Source organism: Syngnathus scovelli, chromosome 2 (assembly GCF_024217435.2).
Source record: "Syngnathus scovelli strain Florida chromosome 2, RoL_Ssco_1.2, whole genome shotgun sequence".
Taxonomy (NCBI): domain Eukaryota; kingdom Metazoa; phylum Chordata; class Actinopteri; order Syngnathiformes; family Syngnathidae; genus Syngnathus; species Syngnathus scovelli.
Window position 1 is genome coordinate 20330313 of NC_090848.1, and position 15735 is coordinate 20346047.

A 15735-nucleotide genomic window follows, 5' to 3' on the forward strand; every position below is an offset into this window, starting at 1 on the left:
GTCAGACAGTTTTTCATGCTGGACTAAGAAGCATTGAGGGCCTTCTATGGGAGTTTGGATCATCTCTCTGCAGCATGCTAGGGGTTCTAGCTTGCCGAGGATGTTTCCGTTGATATGCGCCTGGCGCACCTGACAATTTGGTGGCACAGTCATTTGAAACATATGCCTGCTATGTGTTGACGCAGGCAGCATAAGACAGTTTTACTCAATTTTAATCGGGTCATAGGCAGATTTATGGTTGTGGATGTCGTGGATGTCATTGTATTTCATTTATAAATATGACAATGGCATGCATCGTACACTCTAAATCATTATTTATTCATTTTCTGAACCGCTTATCTTCACGAGGTTCCCAGACGTGTCTTTGGGTGGTAGGCGGGTATGTACACCCTGAACCGGTTGCCAGCCAATCGCCAGGCACACATAGGCAAACAACCATCTGCACTCACAATCACACCTGCCGACAATTTGGAGTGCTCAGTTGGCCTGCCATTCATGTTTTGGGGATGTGAGAGGAAACCAGAGTACCCAGAGGAAACTTACGCAGACATGCAGAGAACATGCAAACTTCACACAAGAAGGACAGAACCGGATTTGAACCCTTCACCTTAGAACTGTGAGGTGAATGTGCTAAAAACTAAATTCCCCCTAAAAATAATTTACATTGTATTTTATATTTACGTTTGTTTATTTGTTCATATTTTACTTGAATTACTGCACATATTATAGCGTCAAAATATGATTGTTACTTGGGCTGTGAAGTCTAATTTTGAATATTGAATGAAACGTAAATGTCATTATAAACTTTTCCTTTTCACTGCTAATTTCATCTTATCACTTAAATTTAGCCCAAGCCTGCTTTTGGACAAGCAAGTAGACTGCTTTTAGTATTTCCTCCATAAGTCCCTTCATGCCTTGTTGTGATGGATCCTAGCTTTTCTCTTGAGACACAGCGCAGAAATTGAAGTGATCCATTTTCTACCAATATTTTCAGCAGCTGTCATCAACGATTATGACGAGTGATGGAAAGGTTCAGATTGTGACATGATGTCAGTCCTAAATTTTTAATGTCATTTCTGAAACCCTGCTAATATCAGCAGTCATAATGATGTAGTATCTGATAGTGTTTTCCCTCGGCACACACACGCACGCAGACACAGGCACATACAGGCACACATTTACACAAGCGCCCCCCCCCCCCCCCCGAAAAAAAAAAAAAACAAGTAGCATACATACACAATATTTATATTTTTTTACGTGTATACATGCTTCATACATTGCTTTTCAATTCAACACAATGTTTGAAACACAGATAAGACATTTGACTACACATTCAGATTTCTGTATATGTGAGAAACAAGCTCTCATAAAGGCTGAAAGGATGTAATTCATGATCACAAAACAGGGATCTGCCTCATTTCCCCTTTAAGGGATTTCAGTATCCCATGCATGATTCAGGGAGCCATTATTTCACATTCACAATGCCTCAAAGTGCTTTTGACAGCTCTAGAATGTAGTTGGATGCACTCAAAATGCAGTGAATCTCTGAGCTCTAAGTATTTAAATAAAAAAATGTCCAAAATTGTATTAAATGAAAATCTATTCATAAACCATCTTTTTCTGCATTTAGGTTGGATGTTATTCGTGCCATCCTTTGCTTTTTAGAAGCTCTGAATATGTGTGGTCAGACAGAACCTGATGCATCTGACCTCTTTTCACTAATGGAAGGAGTCCTTTTATATCTACTCAAGGCTGAAATCGCTTGTTCTGTTTTTGCATTGCAGCTACCCTCAAACATGATGTTTGCTAGCAACGAACAACACATATAGCTCGCAGATATTTTATGTGCGTGACCTAAGCCATTTCATGCAGGGAATGTGTGTGTTTTGAATACAGACAACTATGGGAACATATTTACAATATACAGTACAATGAACCCAAGACCTGCGTTGAATATCTGAACTCCATAAGTCATTGAAGTCCCAACCATAAATATTCCTAATTTTAACACCCTAGATGTAACCCAAATTCAGTATTCGGGTAACGTGTTACAAAAGTAACGCATTACAGTAATATATTACTTGTAGGCAGTAACAATTTGATATAACTCAGGTTTATTCTGGAATATAATTAGTTTCTAGGTCCATGTTCTTAACTACAATAATTATTCACTCACAAATTTGACTGGGGATGCGAACTATTACATCATTTACAAGATGTCTCAGCCACTCTAACAGGATTTTTTGCCCCTCTGAGGAATTCTTGCAGCAATTTGGAATCTCATTGCCCATTCAGTAGTGTTGGGCCAAATGAAGCCCAATTCAAAGTGTGTATCAAGTCCCACACAAAAAAAAAAAAAAAAATCATGCGACGGAGGCCTCAATTTGTATGGAGGACCTCATTCGTTCATACCTCATAACACGACACTATATAGTTGATCTCATCGCAAGTAAACTTTACCAGCTACATTATGGTTGCATATTTTGCTTTTCCTTTTAAAACCATTATTCATTGAAAATAACTTTGTAACATCACAAAACACAATATAATTTTAAGCTCATTTCAACATTATTCTTAAATCTGAATGTTCCAACTTATAATTGACTTCTTCGCATGTGTTTATTTACAAAGTGCGAGCATACTAGCTTGTTTGTTGCATTTGCAGTCTGTAAAAATAGGTATTCCAACAATGTTTTCTATTAGCCAGTTTTGTGTTACATCTTGTGCCATTTTAGTTTTAAAGACATAGCACAAAAATATATTGACAGCTGCAAATAGGTAAGTTTGTTAGCAAGTATCAGATGTTAATAAACAAAATATACCCATTCACACACGTTGAAACAAGTTGCTTGTATACTCTCCTCTGATACAATACACACATGTAAAGCCAGTCTTGATTCACATTGTCCTTGGCCTGTCATGTTCTATTTTTATTTCTTCATCTCATGCCATTACAGGGGAAATGATGCTGCATGTTCATTATACACAAGCTAAATAGAATTGCAATGAAAATATGCCAGTCACTGTCATATTTTGCATTATTCCATTCAAGCCCTTTCACAGAATGAAAAATCCTCAAATCCCAAGTGTTTTATTATTATTATTATTATTATTTGTTTATTTATTTTGTTACCATAATTTGTAACCATCCTGTTTTGGACTGCTTATTTGTTGTTGCTTTTGTCATTCACTGCACCTTATGGAGGATGTTTCAAAAGTGGCAATTAATTTACACGATATTGTTAGAATGAGTCCTGGGATGTATTATTTAGGTACAGGGGGATTCTTACAACTGCCCCCACAGTGAGTCCAATGGATCAAGTGCGGCAGTTATTATCGATATTTGTCAGAGGGACGTGGGTAAACGTCAAAGTAGAAATCTATAATTTATACATGGTTTTAATCCAAAGATAAATGCTTGACTCACTTTTTACTTAAATCCGGGTGGCAGGTTCAGTTCATTTACAAATTACAATGTTACACTGTTTAAAAGGAGTGAATAATAGATAACAGTGGTTATTGTCCTGAACGTTGTCTAGCTAGGTTTGTCTCATACCTTGACCTTCTCACAATGCATCGTTACAATTCCATTATTCGATGATCGTAATTATTATATAATTGAAATACATAGTTGGGGTACAAGGTGCATACTACCTTAGTTATTCTCTCACTCCAAAACAACTTTAACAGCTATTTAGTAATAGGTTTGTCAGATGTTTGTATGGCGACAGGATAACTGCAAATGGACAATGGAAGGCTCTATTAACATCAGAGACACCATCCTGACGAGGGCTGGACAAACGCCGCAGAATTATCTAGACTCTGACTAAGAGATATGGCTGACTATGATGCAAGGGCAGGTGAGGATCTGATTGTTGCAGACAAGAAAAGACAACAGAGATACAATAAATGACAGTGAAAAATGAGAAGAAATTGATGATGGGGACTATAAACAGTGCAAGAAGACACTACTCCTGGAGTAGAACAGGCCACCATAGTAACACATTGTGAGCTTGCTAACTAGCTTCCGGATGATATTTAATCATGTACCTGCAAGAAAATAATGCAAAATGGCCCAAATATCAAACGTTATCAATAGCTGGATCAGAAATTTCCTGTGAGAGGAGAAATGGCATAACCACTATTATGAGACTGATATCTGGTTCATGCCTGATTTTGCTGTTTTGCTGAAAAATTATTAAAAAAATATTATTATTGTGACATAAATAGGTCAAATTTCTGCCTGTTATTTTAAAATTATCTTGACCTCACTAAAATTGAGTAGATGCTTGACTCTCTTTGGGTATACATCCAAGCCAGGGGTCACCAACCTTTCTTAAACCGAGAGCTACTTCCTGGGTGCTGATTAAGGCAAAGGGCTACCAGTTTGACACACACTTCTGAAATAGCCAATTTGCTCAATTTGTTATTATTGTCATTTCCAGTTCACATGTAAGTCTGATTTTAACAAGAATAGCAAAAATACAGTCAAACCTTAGTTTTTGACCACAATCCGTTCCAGAAGGCGGTACGAGAAGCGAATCGGTCGAATTCCGAATCTATCTTTCCTATTACAAAAAATGAAACATTTTTTAATCCGTTTCAAGACAAAAAAAAACCAAACCGCCTTTTTTAAGCATTTTTTAATTTGCGCATATTTGTCCAATCGCGCAACTGCAGCGCACCACCAAACGCTCAAAGGTAGCGCGTCGCCCACCGCGCAACTGCACTGCGCTGGTCGCATTATTGTGACAGAGCGGTCGCTAAAATTTAGAAAATATTTTTAAAGTCCTGATGTACTTTCCAAAATTCAAGTGGACCTCAGTGCGCAGGGAGCTTAATTAAGTCCGATCGCGCAACCGCATTGTCACTGTCGCATTGCTTTAAGAGCGTCTTTGTGTTTTAGGATGGCTTTACTGCTCCAACTTGCTTTCTTTGGAGGCATGATTGGGGGTTAATACAATCCTTAAAGTAACGAAAATACAATAACAGAGTCAGTCGGCATCCGCGCGGTCGGGTTTTCTCGGGTCCTCATCTCGCGAGGTTCGACCTCCGAATTTTGTTCGACAACCGAAAAAAAAATGTAGAATTTTTTGTTCAAATTCCGATTTGTTCGAGAACCAGGACGTTCGAAAACCGAGGTTTGACTGTAAAATAAATAGACGCAGCTCACTGACAAGTGCCGCTATTTGAGCTAATTTTAGAAAAGTCCTGCGGGCGACTCATGCGGTCCTCACGGGCGACCTGGTGCCGGCGGAACCCGTGTTGGTGACCCCTGATCTAAGCAGACTCATACTCCAACACAGGCTGCATAAGAATATAAAGCTGGAAACACTGTGTGTTGTATTTGATCCTGAGGAGGGAGGTAAGTAAGAACCCAGCATGTTGGGTAGGTTTCAGAGAGTTGATTCATCATTTTGTGAGAGTTGTACTAAGGTTGTACTTTGGGTCAAGGATATAATAAGGAGCAGACCAGTCCCTCTGGTTGTCGGTATCAAAACTTCTTTAGGTTTTCATGGGGAATATAATGTTTCTGTTGCAAAACCTCTCTTCTACTTGGTTCATATTCCTATAGAAACTCAATTTAATGAAGCATTAATTGTAGGATGTGGTGGCAATTTGATCTAAAATCCAATAAAGTAGAGATGCACTTGTTCCCATCCCAATTTCTGACCCCCTCCACCATAATTATCACACTCAAAGTAAATGTTTCATATCATTAAACCAACTTTTAATACCTCACAAGGACAACCCAAGTACATATAAACTGCAATCAATGATGATTTTATTGATTAAGGACTGCGGGAAAGTTTGTGTTCCCTGACCCCAACAAATGCTTGTGTCAAACTTGGCAACAATAACTGAACTCAAGCATTTGTTAAAAAAAAAAAAAAAAAAAAAAGCAAATTTGTTTTCACTCAGCACTGCAATGGAAGGCTTTCAAGCGGTATGTCTAGACTTTGACTTGGCATTGGCCAAGTCCTCTGTTTTTTTTTGCTGTTCAGAGTGAGACTTTCTTTTATGTTTTGGAACATTTGTCACATAGTCCAAGAGTGCTGGAGCTTGAGGGCATAACTGGATGTATGCCTGTAGGAATTTTTGGAAGACATCAAGGTCCCGAAGTAAAAAAGCAGCCTGCCCCAGACTAAAAGTCTGCCACGACTATGTTTAACTGTTGGCAGTATTTTTTTAAATTGTAATAGGCTGTACACCTCTCAGTCTACACAATTTCTCCCCAAAATCTTATTAAGGTTTTCTTGGTGATCTGTGTTCTTTTTCGCCAGCTGAGGTTTTCGCCTTGCAACTCCCTCTCGGATTCCTTTTTCTACCAGTTGTCTTTCTCAAAACTTGAGTCAGAAACAATTACATTAAGTGAGGCCTGTAGTTCTTGGGATGCAGCTTGTTCTATTGTGGCTTCCTGGAAGATTCACAGTTTCACTCCTGGAGTAATCCAAGACACCGACTTCGGAAAATATTCACAAGTGAGCCTAGTTTTCCTCATTTGTAGATAATGGCTCTAATCATGGTTGCCTGGAGTCCCAGAGGCCTGGAAATGGCTTTGTAACCTTCCACAGACAAAATGTGTTTGTATTTTACTTGGCCTGTCTGTGTGATGAATCTAGAGTTTATTCATAAATCAGGTAGAGGGCATTTTTCAAGGCATCATATAATTTTTAATAAAGCATCTGTAATTTGTGGATTTATTTTCTGCTGTGAATACTTGCCAGCCACAAAAAATAATTGGAATACCTGCTCTTAAAATGTACTCAAGTGTGGTCTGATCATTACAGTAAGCAGAATAATGAATAAGATGCCGTGGTTAGTATTGCGGTGTAAATATTCTAACGTCTTTGTGCCATCACAATTATCACAACAACATAAGGAACCCAATGCATTAAATCATGCATTCAGGACGAGGAGAGTAATTGCTTCTTGGTTATTCATTTTATTTTTTAATCACAGAAAGCTGGCTCTGTTCGATCCACTAATGACTTTATCACTTAAGGCATGTCTTCAACTTGAAATGGGGACTGATTTTCTCCGCGGTATTTGGAGAGAATGTACAATCATGCATCTTACATCTCCTATGTCCGTGACTGTTTACAGAGCTTACCTTCACATGGATCTTCAATGAGTACCCATCGTTTGTCATCCAGGACACGCGGCGATTCGTGTCACAGAAGACAGGCAACCTCTACATTGCCAAAGTTGAACCCTCGGATGTGGGCAACTACACTTGTGTAGTTACCAACACAGTCACCAAAAGCAGTGTTCAAGGACCACCCACACCCCTTATGCTTCGAGTAGACGGTAAGAGCAATGCCACAACCGAAGGAGCTTGCATATATTCAGATTCTGATCATTTTACTTTTGCATTATGCTTCACATACAAATCTAAATACAATATGAGATTGTGTCTTCAGTTATCCTTGAAATTAGCATGGCTTTTCCGTTTTTCTTCGGCATCTCTTCATGAGAACAAAATTAATGGTTACTGACTTTGGAGCGACTTGGCAACGTGTTTAGCTGCACTTGTGGCCAGCCGAAGCTTGCCTCCAGCTCCGTCTACTTCCCTGTAAGGTATTAATGCCTTGCACAATGTTAACGTGCATGCGTGTGATCCAGCCTTGGGGTCACATCCTTAGATATTTCCATTGATTGTCTTGCACAGAACATTATCACCATTGGGGAACTTTGTTTTAATGTTTGTGACATTTTCAGGCTTTAAGATGAATACAATTATGTGACATCAATTCTCAATTTGTCTTTGGAACACCAGGTGTAATGGGTGAATATGAGCCAAAGATTGAGGTGCAGTTCCCTGAAGTTGTCCCAGTCGCCAAGAGCTCAACTGTTAAACTGGAATGTTTTGCGCTTGGAAAGTACGTTCCCCTGTGTATTATAACTCCAGTGATAACTCACAATAAGTTGCTGACTGTACCAATAGAATCTATTTTGTAACGATTGGAAAATTCAGTGACAGTAATTGGATAAACAAAGTATATCACATTCTAATGAATCCCTTTTAAGCTTCAATTTCGACCTTAATTGAAACATATCTTTTCAAAGCTTTTAATCGTGCTTCAATCTATACTTCACTGTACAACAATGTGATATCAAGAAAAACAAAATAGTTTTCATATAAAGTCAAGTTCATTATTGTTGCTGGGATTTTTTGGGGTTGGTTTGTTTTCAAAATTTTCAATTAAAAAGCATCTGATCTTAACTTTATATTTGATATGTTATGAAATTCATCGAGTTTAAATTGCACATGTAAGGTGTGTATGTCTGATGTGAAACCCATCTGTATCAAAATCCCTGAAGAATTTGATAAAATTATAATTCATGTACTGGAGCCAAACACAGTTACCGCAATACAAATTAATAGAAGAGGTGTTTGAGGACTCCTAGTTGAAGATGGCAGTTCGGTCTCTATCTGCTCAACCAGCTGAGACAAAGTACCAATCAGGAAGACTAAATGTCTTCGGCATTAGACCGAATGATGAAAGTCAGCCTGCACAGACTTGTGATGAAAGACGTACATTGGCGATATAAAGATGAAAAGAAATGTCTCTTGAGTCAGTGTACGCGCCAACTGTCGGCAACCTCTCGTCTACAATTAGAGTTGTCGCTGATGGCGCTGAAAGTGCAATACTTCTGTTGCCTTCTGTTGCCTTCTTGCCCATGTATTTGAGCAGGAAATATGGAAATTCAGCTGTTTTATTTGTTTTAATAAAGAAATTATTATAATTATTGGCTTGAAAAAGAAAATCGATGTAAATTAAAGACCACGAAACTAAAATGGAAAGTAAATTTATTCATTCATTCATCTTCCTAACCACTTATATTCACAAGAGTCGCAGGCATGGTGGAAGCTTATCCCATCCGACTCCGGGCAGTAGGCAGGGTAGGGAGGTCGCGGCCGTGCTGGAGCCTATCCCAGCAGTCTAAAGGCAGTAGGCGGGGGACACCCTGAACCGGTTGCCTGCCAATCGCAGGGCACACAGAGACGAACAACCATCCACACTCGCACTCATGCCTAGGGGCAATTTTGGAGTACTCAATCAGCCATGTTTTTGGGAAGTGGTGCCCAGAGAAAACCCACGCAGGAACGGGGAGAACATGCAAACTCAAACACACAGGGAGGGCCGGAGGTGTAATCAAACCCACACCCTCATAACTGTGAGGCGGGCGTGCTAACCAGTGCGCCACTGCCATCCTATTATTATTATTATTATTATTATTATTTGCATTTGCATTTTACATTGACCATCTGAAAGTAAAAGTTCAATGCAGAGACCTGCGGTCAGGAAAAGCAGGGTAGCCAGAGCTTTGCCTGTATCACCAAAAGTAAAGAAACAAATTATGATAATATTAAAAAATATCATTATCAAAGTTGCCTATGAATTTCCTGTTCACATACATGAGACAAAACGTGTAACAGCAAGCAGCTAAGCCACACCTCAGATTGTGCAGTCCTTCGCCTACTGGACTGCGTTGATGTATGTAATTGGCAAATTCCTCTTCATATCTTCAGTATAACATTATGAGACTTTTAATTTGCATTCTAATTTTCCACTAATTTACTTCTGGTCATCACAGACATCACAGTCTGCCTCCCAAAGGCAGATTTAGCTATAGGGAAACACTCACAACGGCCTGGCCCTGAGGGCTCTCAGTCGTCTCAGAAAAACGTTTTGAGAGTTTTTAATCCCGTTACACAAACCGCAAAATTTTTAAATCAAATTCCTGATTAAGTGGAATGATTAAAAACAGAATCCAACTGTCCATATCTGCTGCTGGTGTATCGCTATTATCCTATGACAAATAACACTTCAATATATTGTGATAACAGGAGTCTGTCCCATACCCCTGCTCATAATATCCTATTGCTTACATCCATGTAGCCCAGTGCCAACCATCAGTTGGAGGAGAGTCGATGGAGTCTCTTCGGGAAGAAAAGTGGACATCAATAAAGCCAACGGAGTGTTAGAGATCCCTTACTTTCAACAGGAGGATGCAGGGATGTATGAATGTTTGGCTGAAAACAGCAGAGGCAGGAACTCTGTAAAAGGAAAACTGTCCTTCTATGGTAAGTTCATTCTGTTGGAAGTAATGGCTTGGGTGTAAATCTCAACATGTCTTCCCTTCCTTGCACTGCTCGTCCAAAAACTGTCCAGTTACAGTCTTTTTTTAATCAAATACTCTAGCCAATGATTTATAGAGGTTGTTAAAAAACCTCAAGGATTCTCCAAAACTGAGCAAGATTGAAATTGGTTCAGCAAAAACTTGTAGTTTGGGAGAGTCCGGCAAAAAAGTTTATGTTGTTATAAAACATCTAGCTTTTATTAGAGCCTATAAATAACTGCATCATAGTATATTGGTATGTGGCAATATATTAACCTGTGCCCAATAGCTCATTTCTGACAAGCTCTTTATTGTATCGGCAGCTAACATTGGGCGCAGCATGCACAGATTTATATCACCTTTCAGGGAGAAGTGATTTGCCCCTCGCCAACACTGCCCTTATGGCCGTATTCTGAGTAAGCTTTTAATGGCTCTTGATGAAAGAATTTATAGTTTTTCTTCCCATTATCTTGCACTTCATGCTTTAATGCTGTCTGCATATAAAGCTCAGTTGGGATTTGCTTGAATTAAATAATCATCCACATCTCATTTCTGTAAGAGGGATGCTTTTGATATGATAATGTAGGACTTTGTGGCACATGAGGGGGCTCAGAATATCTGAGGTGAGAATTGAAAATGCTGTTTATACAACAAAAATATGCACAGAGAATTGGCGTATGATGTGATCAGGTCTAATTTAATTTGAGGTTTTAAATCGCAACATAGTCATGTGAAGAAGAAGAAGGCGTTCTCGTGCAAGGTCTCCACCCACTTCAAGGACAGCAAGGACGCACGTAGCCTTTGGCGGGGCATTCAGACCATCACGGACTACAAGCCCGCGCCGAGGAGCTGTGAGGGCGACGTCCGTCTGCTGAACGATCTGAACCGCTTCTTTGCTCGCTTCGACGCCCAGAACAGCACTTGCCCGCTGAAGTCCACTCCCCCCCCACGCGAGCAGCCCCTGCGCCTCTCTGCCGACGGTGTGAGGAGGGCGCTTGCCGCTATTGACACCCGTAAGGCGGCGGGCCCTGACAACATCCCGGGTCGAGCGCTGAAGGACTGCGCTGGGGAGCTGTCGGGTGTCTTCACGGACATCTTTAACGTTTCCCTGCAGCAGGCCATCGTCCCCTCGTGTTTCAAGGCTGCCACCATCGTTCCTGTGCCGAAGAAACCTGCACCGTCCTGCTTCAATGACTACCGCCCTGTGGCACTGACGCCCATCATCATGAAGTGCTTTGAGCGGCTGGTCATGGAGCACATCAAGTCCGTTCTCCCCCCCACCATTGACCCTTTCCAGTTTGCGTACCGTGCCAAGCGGTCCTCTGAGGATGCCATCTGCTCTGCCCGCCACTCGGCCCTCACCCACCTGGAGAGAAAGGACTCATATGTGAGGTTGCTGTTTGTGGACTTCAGCTCTGCCTTCAACACCATTGTGCCGCAGCGACTCATCCGCAAACTCGACGAGCTGGGCCTCAGTACCTCCCTCTGCAACTGGATACTGGACTTCCTCTGTCAGAGGCCTCAGGTGGTGCGTGTTGGCGACAAAATCTCCGCCAGCATCACGCTGAGCACTGGGGCCCCCCAGGGCTGCGTGCTCAGTCCATTGCTCTTCACCCTGCTGACGCATGACTGCACTGTGACCTACAGCGACAACCGCATAGTGAAGTTTGCTGACGACACGACTCTGGTGGGTCTCATCACGAATGGCGACGAGACTCGGTACAGGTCGGAAGTTGACCTTCTGACCACGTGGTGCAGGGACAACAACCTCCTGCTGAACGTCAATAAGACCAAGGAAATCATTGTTGACTTCCGGAAGGGTCACACAACACACCTGCCGCAGATCATTGACGGTGCTGTGGTGGAGAGGGTGAGCTGCACCAAGTTCCTGGGGGTGCACATCAGTGAGGACCTCTCCTGGTCCGCAAACACCTCGTCACTGGCAAAGAAAGCTCAGCGCCGCCTGTACTTCCTGCGGAAGCTCAGGCGTGCATGTGCTCCTCAGGCAGTCCTGTCTACATTCTACCGTGGCACCATTGAGAGCGTCCTCACCAGTTGCATCGCTGTGTGGGGTGGTAACTGCACTGAACAGAACTTGAAGGCCCTGCAGCGCATAGTGAATACGGCTGGTAAGATTATTGGTGCTTCGCTCCCCTACCTGAAAGACATTTACACCTCCCATCTCGCCCGCAAGGCAACCTCGATTGCTAGAGATGTGAGTCACCCAGCTCACTCTTTGTTTGACCTTCTGCCCTCTGGGAAGAGGTACAGGAGCCTGCGCTCCCGCACCACCAGACTCGCCAACAGCTTCTTTCTCCAGGCTGTTAGGGCCCTGAACTCGCTACCCCCTTCTGCGTAGCGTGCGGCACTGTTGCGCTATTTTCGGGAATGTCTGCTGTACGCGCACTTGCTCCTTTTTTTTTCTGCTCCTCTTATTTATTTATTTATTTATTTATTTATTTATTTATTTATTTATTTATTTATTTATTTATTTATTTATTTATTTATTTATTGTTGTGTTATTTATTCATTATTTATTCAGCACACTTTTGTTATACTTGTTTACTTGTTTGTCTGTTGTGAGCCATGTCTTGTCACCGTGGGATAGGGGGGAACGAAATTTCGGTTTCTTTGTGTGTCTTTGGCATGTGGAGAAATTGACAATAAAGCTGACTTTGACTTTGACTTTGATTGTGCTCCTCTTAGTATGTAATTTCAACAACTTGATAGCTTGGTGCCTATTACACCACAAACTCTTTATGCAACACATCATGTCAAGGAGATGGACTGACTTAGATTCCTCTCCCTCCTTGACCCTGGCAGGTTTTCCTGTATTATTGTGTCTTCTCCAAAAGCACCATAAATCTTTCTATTCTGTCACCAGAGATTAGGTGCAAATTATTTATGTGACATAAATATAGAGGCATTCTTGGAATTTTAGATGCCTCAAGTAGTAAAAAGAGAATGCAATGGTAACTCAAAGATAGACAGCACTCCATTAGTGGATTATTTCAAAATGTATAATTAAGATCAATTAAATTTGGAATATTTCGTTTTAACTGTTACACCATACAACTCTAGCCTTATTTGTCCTTGTGCAAGTATTTGCCGAAACAACCAGTAAGATATTAGCTCGTTAGAAGCAATGAAAAAACCTGAACAAAATTAACTGGACACTGCTGGAGTCTTTTCTTCTTAGAATGTGAGTCTTCTTATTTCTTGGTAACTTCTGTTGCATATTCTTCTCTTGGAACATTCTTGTTCTTCTAACACTGAAGTTGGCATTTTTTAAAAAAATTACCAAAAAAAGGAGAAAAATCAACTCCCACAATGTTGATCTTTTAGCTGCTTACTATTTGGTGCAAATTCAAATGGATGTGTGAAGATTTTAGTCTCGTGGTTGTTGTGTATGTTGGCAGTCCTTATGAAGATTTTGGTTGAACTTCTAATTGTATGACTTTGGGACGTTCTGACTTTAAGATACCCCTGTACTTTTGACCTTGCTAAAAACTACCGTATTTTCCGCACTATTAGGTGCACTTAAAAACTTAAAATTTACTCAAAAAAAACACAGTGGAATGCGTCCCCCGAGGACTTGAGTTTGACACCCCTGGGCTAGTTGGAAGTTGGTTCATATTTTGTGTCTTTAGCTAAAGAGTTTGAAGAATGGCTTGCTTGCATTTTCAGGTAAACAGTATGTTGTTAGTTTGCATATTTATTGTATGTGGTTTGTGACAGCTGCTCCTCATTTGACTGAGAAGCCCCCAGATGCTCAGAAGACTATTGATGAAACTCTGGTGTGGGAGTGCAAAGCCAGTGCCAAGCCTAAACCCTCGTACCGCTGGCTGAAGAATGGAGAGCCTCTGGACATGATCGAGGTAAGGGACTTCTCCTGAGTTGGAATTTGGATGCTTTTAATTGCTTAATTCTGCACACCCCAAAGCACCACAAAGATTAAGTGGAAAAGGGACAATAAGTCAAGGATAACAGATGTAGCCGCAAAATGAGCCCAAACATGTGAAATGTTTGGCAAAAAATATTGACAATGTTTCTAAACAAGGCGTATTCCGAGTTTTTCTGTCTACCAACTGCTGTGCTTCACAGTTCCAGCTACGAATATTTAATTAGAACACAGTTGAAAAACATTTTAGTCCACGAAAGCCAGAAGCTAAATACATTGCTGTATGTATTCATCTGTATGCATTACAACTGCAGACTTTGGTTTGTACAGGCAAGTCTGTATTAAATATCAGAAAATCAAATATGCAGACTAAATTTGTCTTCAAAAGACAGACCGATTTATGCATGTTTGCAGTGAATCTAATGAAGCAATTTTCCCCCACAAATGACTCTGTCAACAATTATCTCCTCTATTTTGTATACTACTACTCAGTGTCTTTTCTCCTTTACACAGTGACACAATACCTTATTATTTAATCTCCATTCCCAATTTCCCCATTTGTACTTTGTTGTAGAGTCGCCCAAATGAGTACAGGTAACCTTTGCGTGATTAGCCAATGTTTCTCTCTTTAAAATGATCGATGATGTCAGCTTCCTGGTAACTTGGACTGTGAACTGATATGATATTAGTAGAACTTAGTAGAATTAGTAGATCACACATTATACAAGAATGTTCTGCTTCAATTCATTTCCCCAATGGGCTATTAACTTTGAAACCTAATTCCTCCACATATAATGTGTATACTAGCCAGGAGTGAAGGCACAACTCAAGAATAACAGTTTTTTTTTCTTGAAATCATCCAAAATCTTGGGTAAGTAATATGCATACGTATTCTGTACCTAGGAGTTGTAAAAAAGGTGTACTTTCATTCCAATATGTTATTTTATGTCGAACGTTGCATATTTCTATCACAGAACATTAGATTGTTCTGGAAAATACACAAACTCAAATTACTATCCAGTTAAGTGCTCTGTTGAAAACCAGCAAATGGTGAGAGCGTATAGTGCATAAGTACAAAGAAAAGGCTTTTGAAGTGTGTGTTACTCTTGAGGAACTACCATTAATGGCTGCTATTACTTTCCCTCCACCTCTAGTTGTCTTCACTAGTGCATTTAAGAACAAACCTTCTCAAAACCTCACTTTTGAAATTATGTTCAGCAAACACACATTTATTGTGCAATTATTTCTATTGTCAGGGACTCTATCTGATGTTTACTACATGTGTTAATTATTATGAAATGTTTTGTCAGTCAAAGGTAATTTCTCTGTTTGGCACCTATAGTCACTAGAATGCCTCAATATTGATCTGTAAATACGTACTTTTGTGAAACGTCCTCTGACAGTCTACCCAGGTAACATATTCTCTGTACATGTGACTATATTAATGAGTTGAGGAGTTACCATTTTCAAAATGCCACCGTCAACAGCAGCAGCATTAAATCAATTTCCAAACCCAAAGGTCAGTGTTGTAGAGAGAGAGTGAGTGGGAGGAAAAAGTGAAGGGGGAGCCAGGGCGAGCATTTGTTATTTCTCATTAGAATGTATCAGTCCCTGTCCCTGTCTTTTATCTCCCTTTTTGGGTTCACCTTCTCTGTGGGTCTCTATTATGTTATTCGCTCCTGCTATGCTTTTCTGACCCTTCCTAG

General features: G+C 40.5%; 1 protein-coding gene across 6 annotated transcripts in view; it reads left to right on the forward strand.

Moving 5' to 3' along the window:
• cntn3a.1 (contactin 3a, tandem duplicate 1) overlaps positions 1–15735 on the forward strand; it is a 73685-nt gene that overhangs the window by 34005 nt on the left and 23945 nt on the right. For 5 of the 6 annotated variants that reach the window (XR_007488640.2, XM_049755427.2, XM_049755423.2 and 2 more), the window contains exons 6-9: positions 7108–7311; positions 7781–7883; positions 9909–10093; positions 13867–14006. Coding sequence is in view for 5 of the 6 variants with exons in the window: in XM_049755427.2 (XP_049611384.1) it covers positions 7108–7311; positions 7781–7883; positions 9909–10093; positions 13867–14006 (632 nt within the window). In the remaining variant the exon portion in view is untranslated. Of the gene's footprint in view, positions 1–7107; positions 7312–7348; positions 7582–7780; positions 7884–9908; positions 10094–13866; positions 14007–15735 lie in introns of those variants that run through there. The other variant, XM_049755428.2, reaches the window with a different exon arrangement.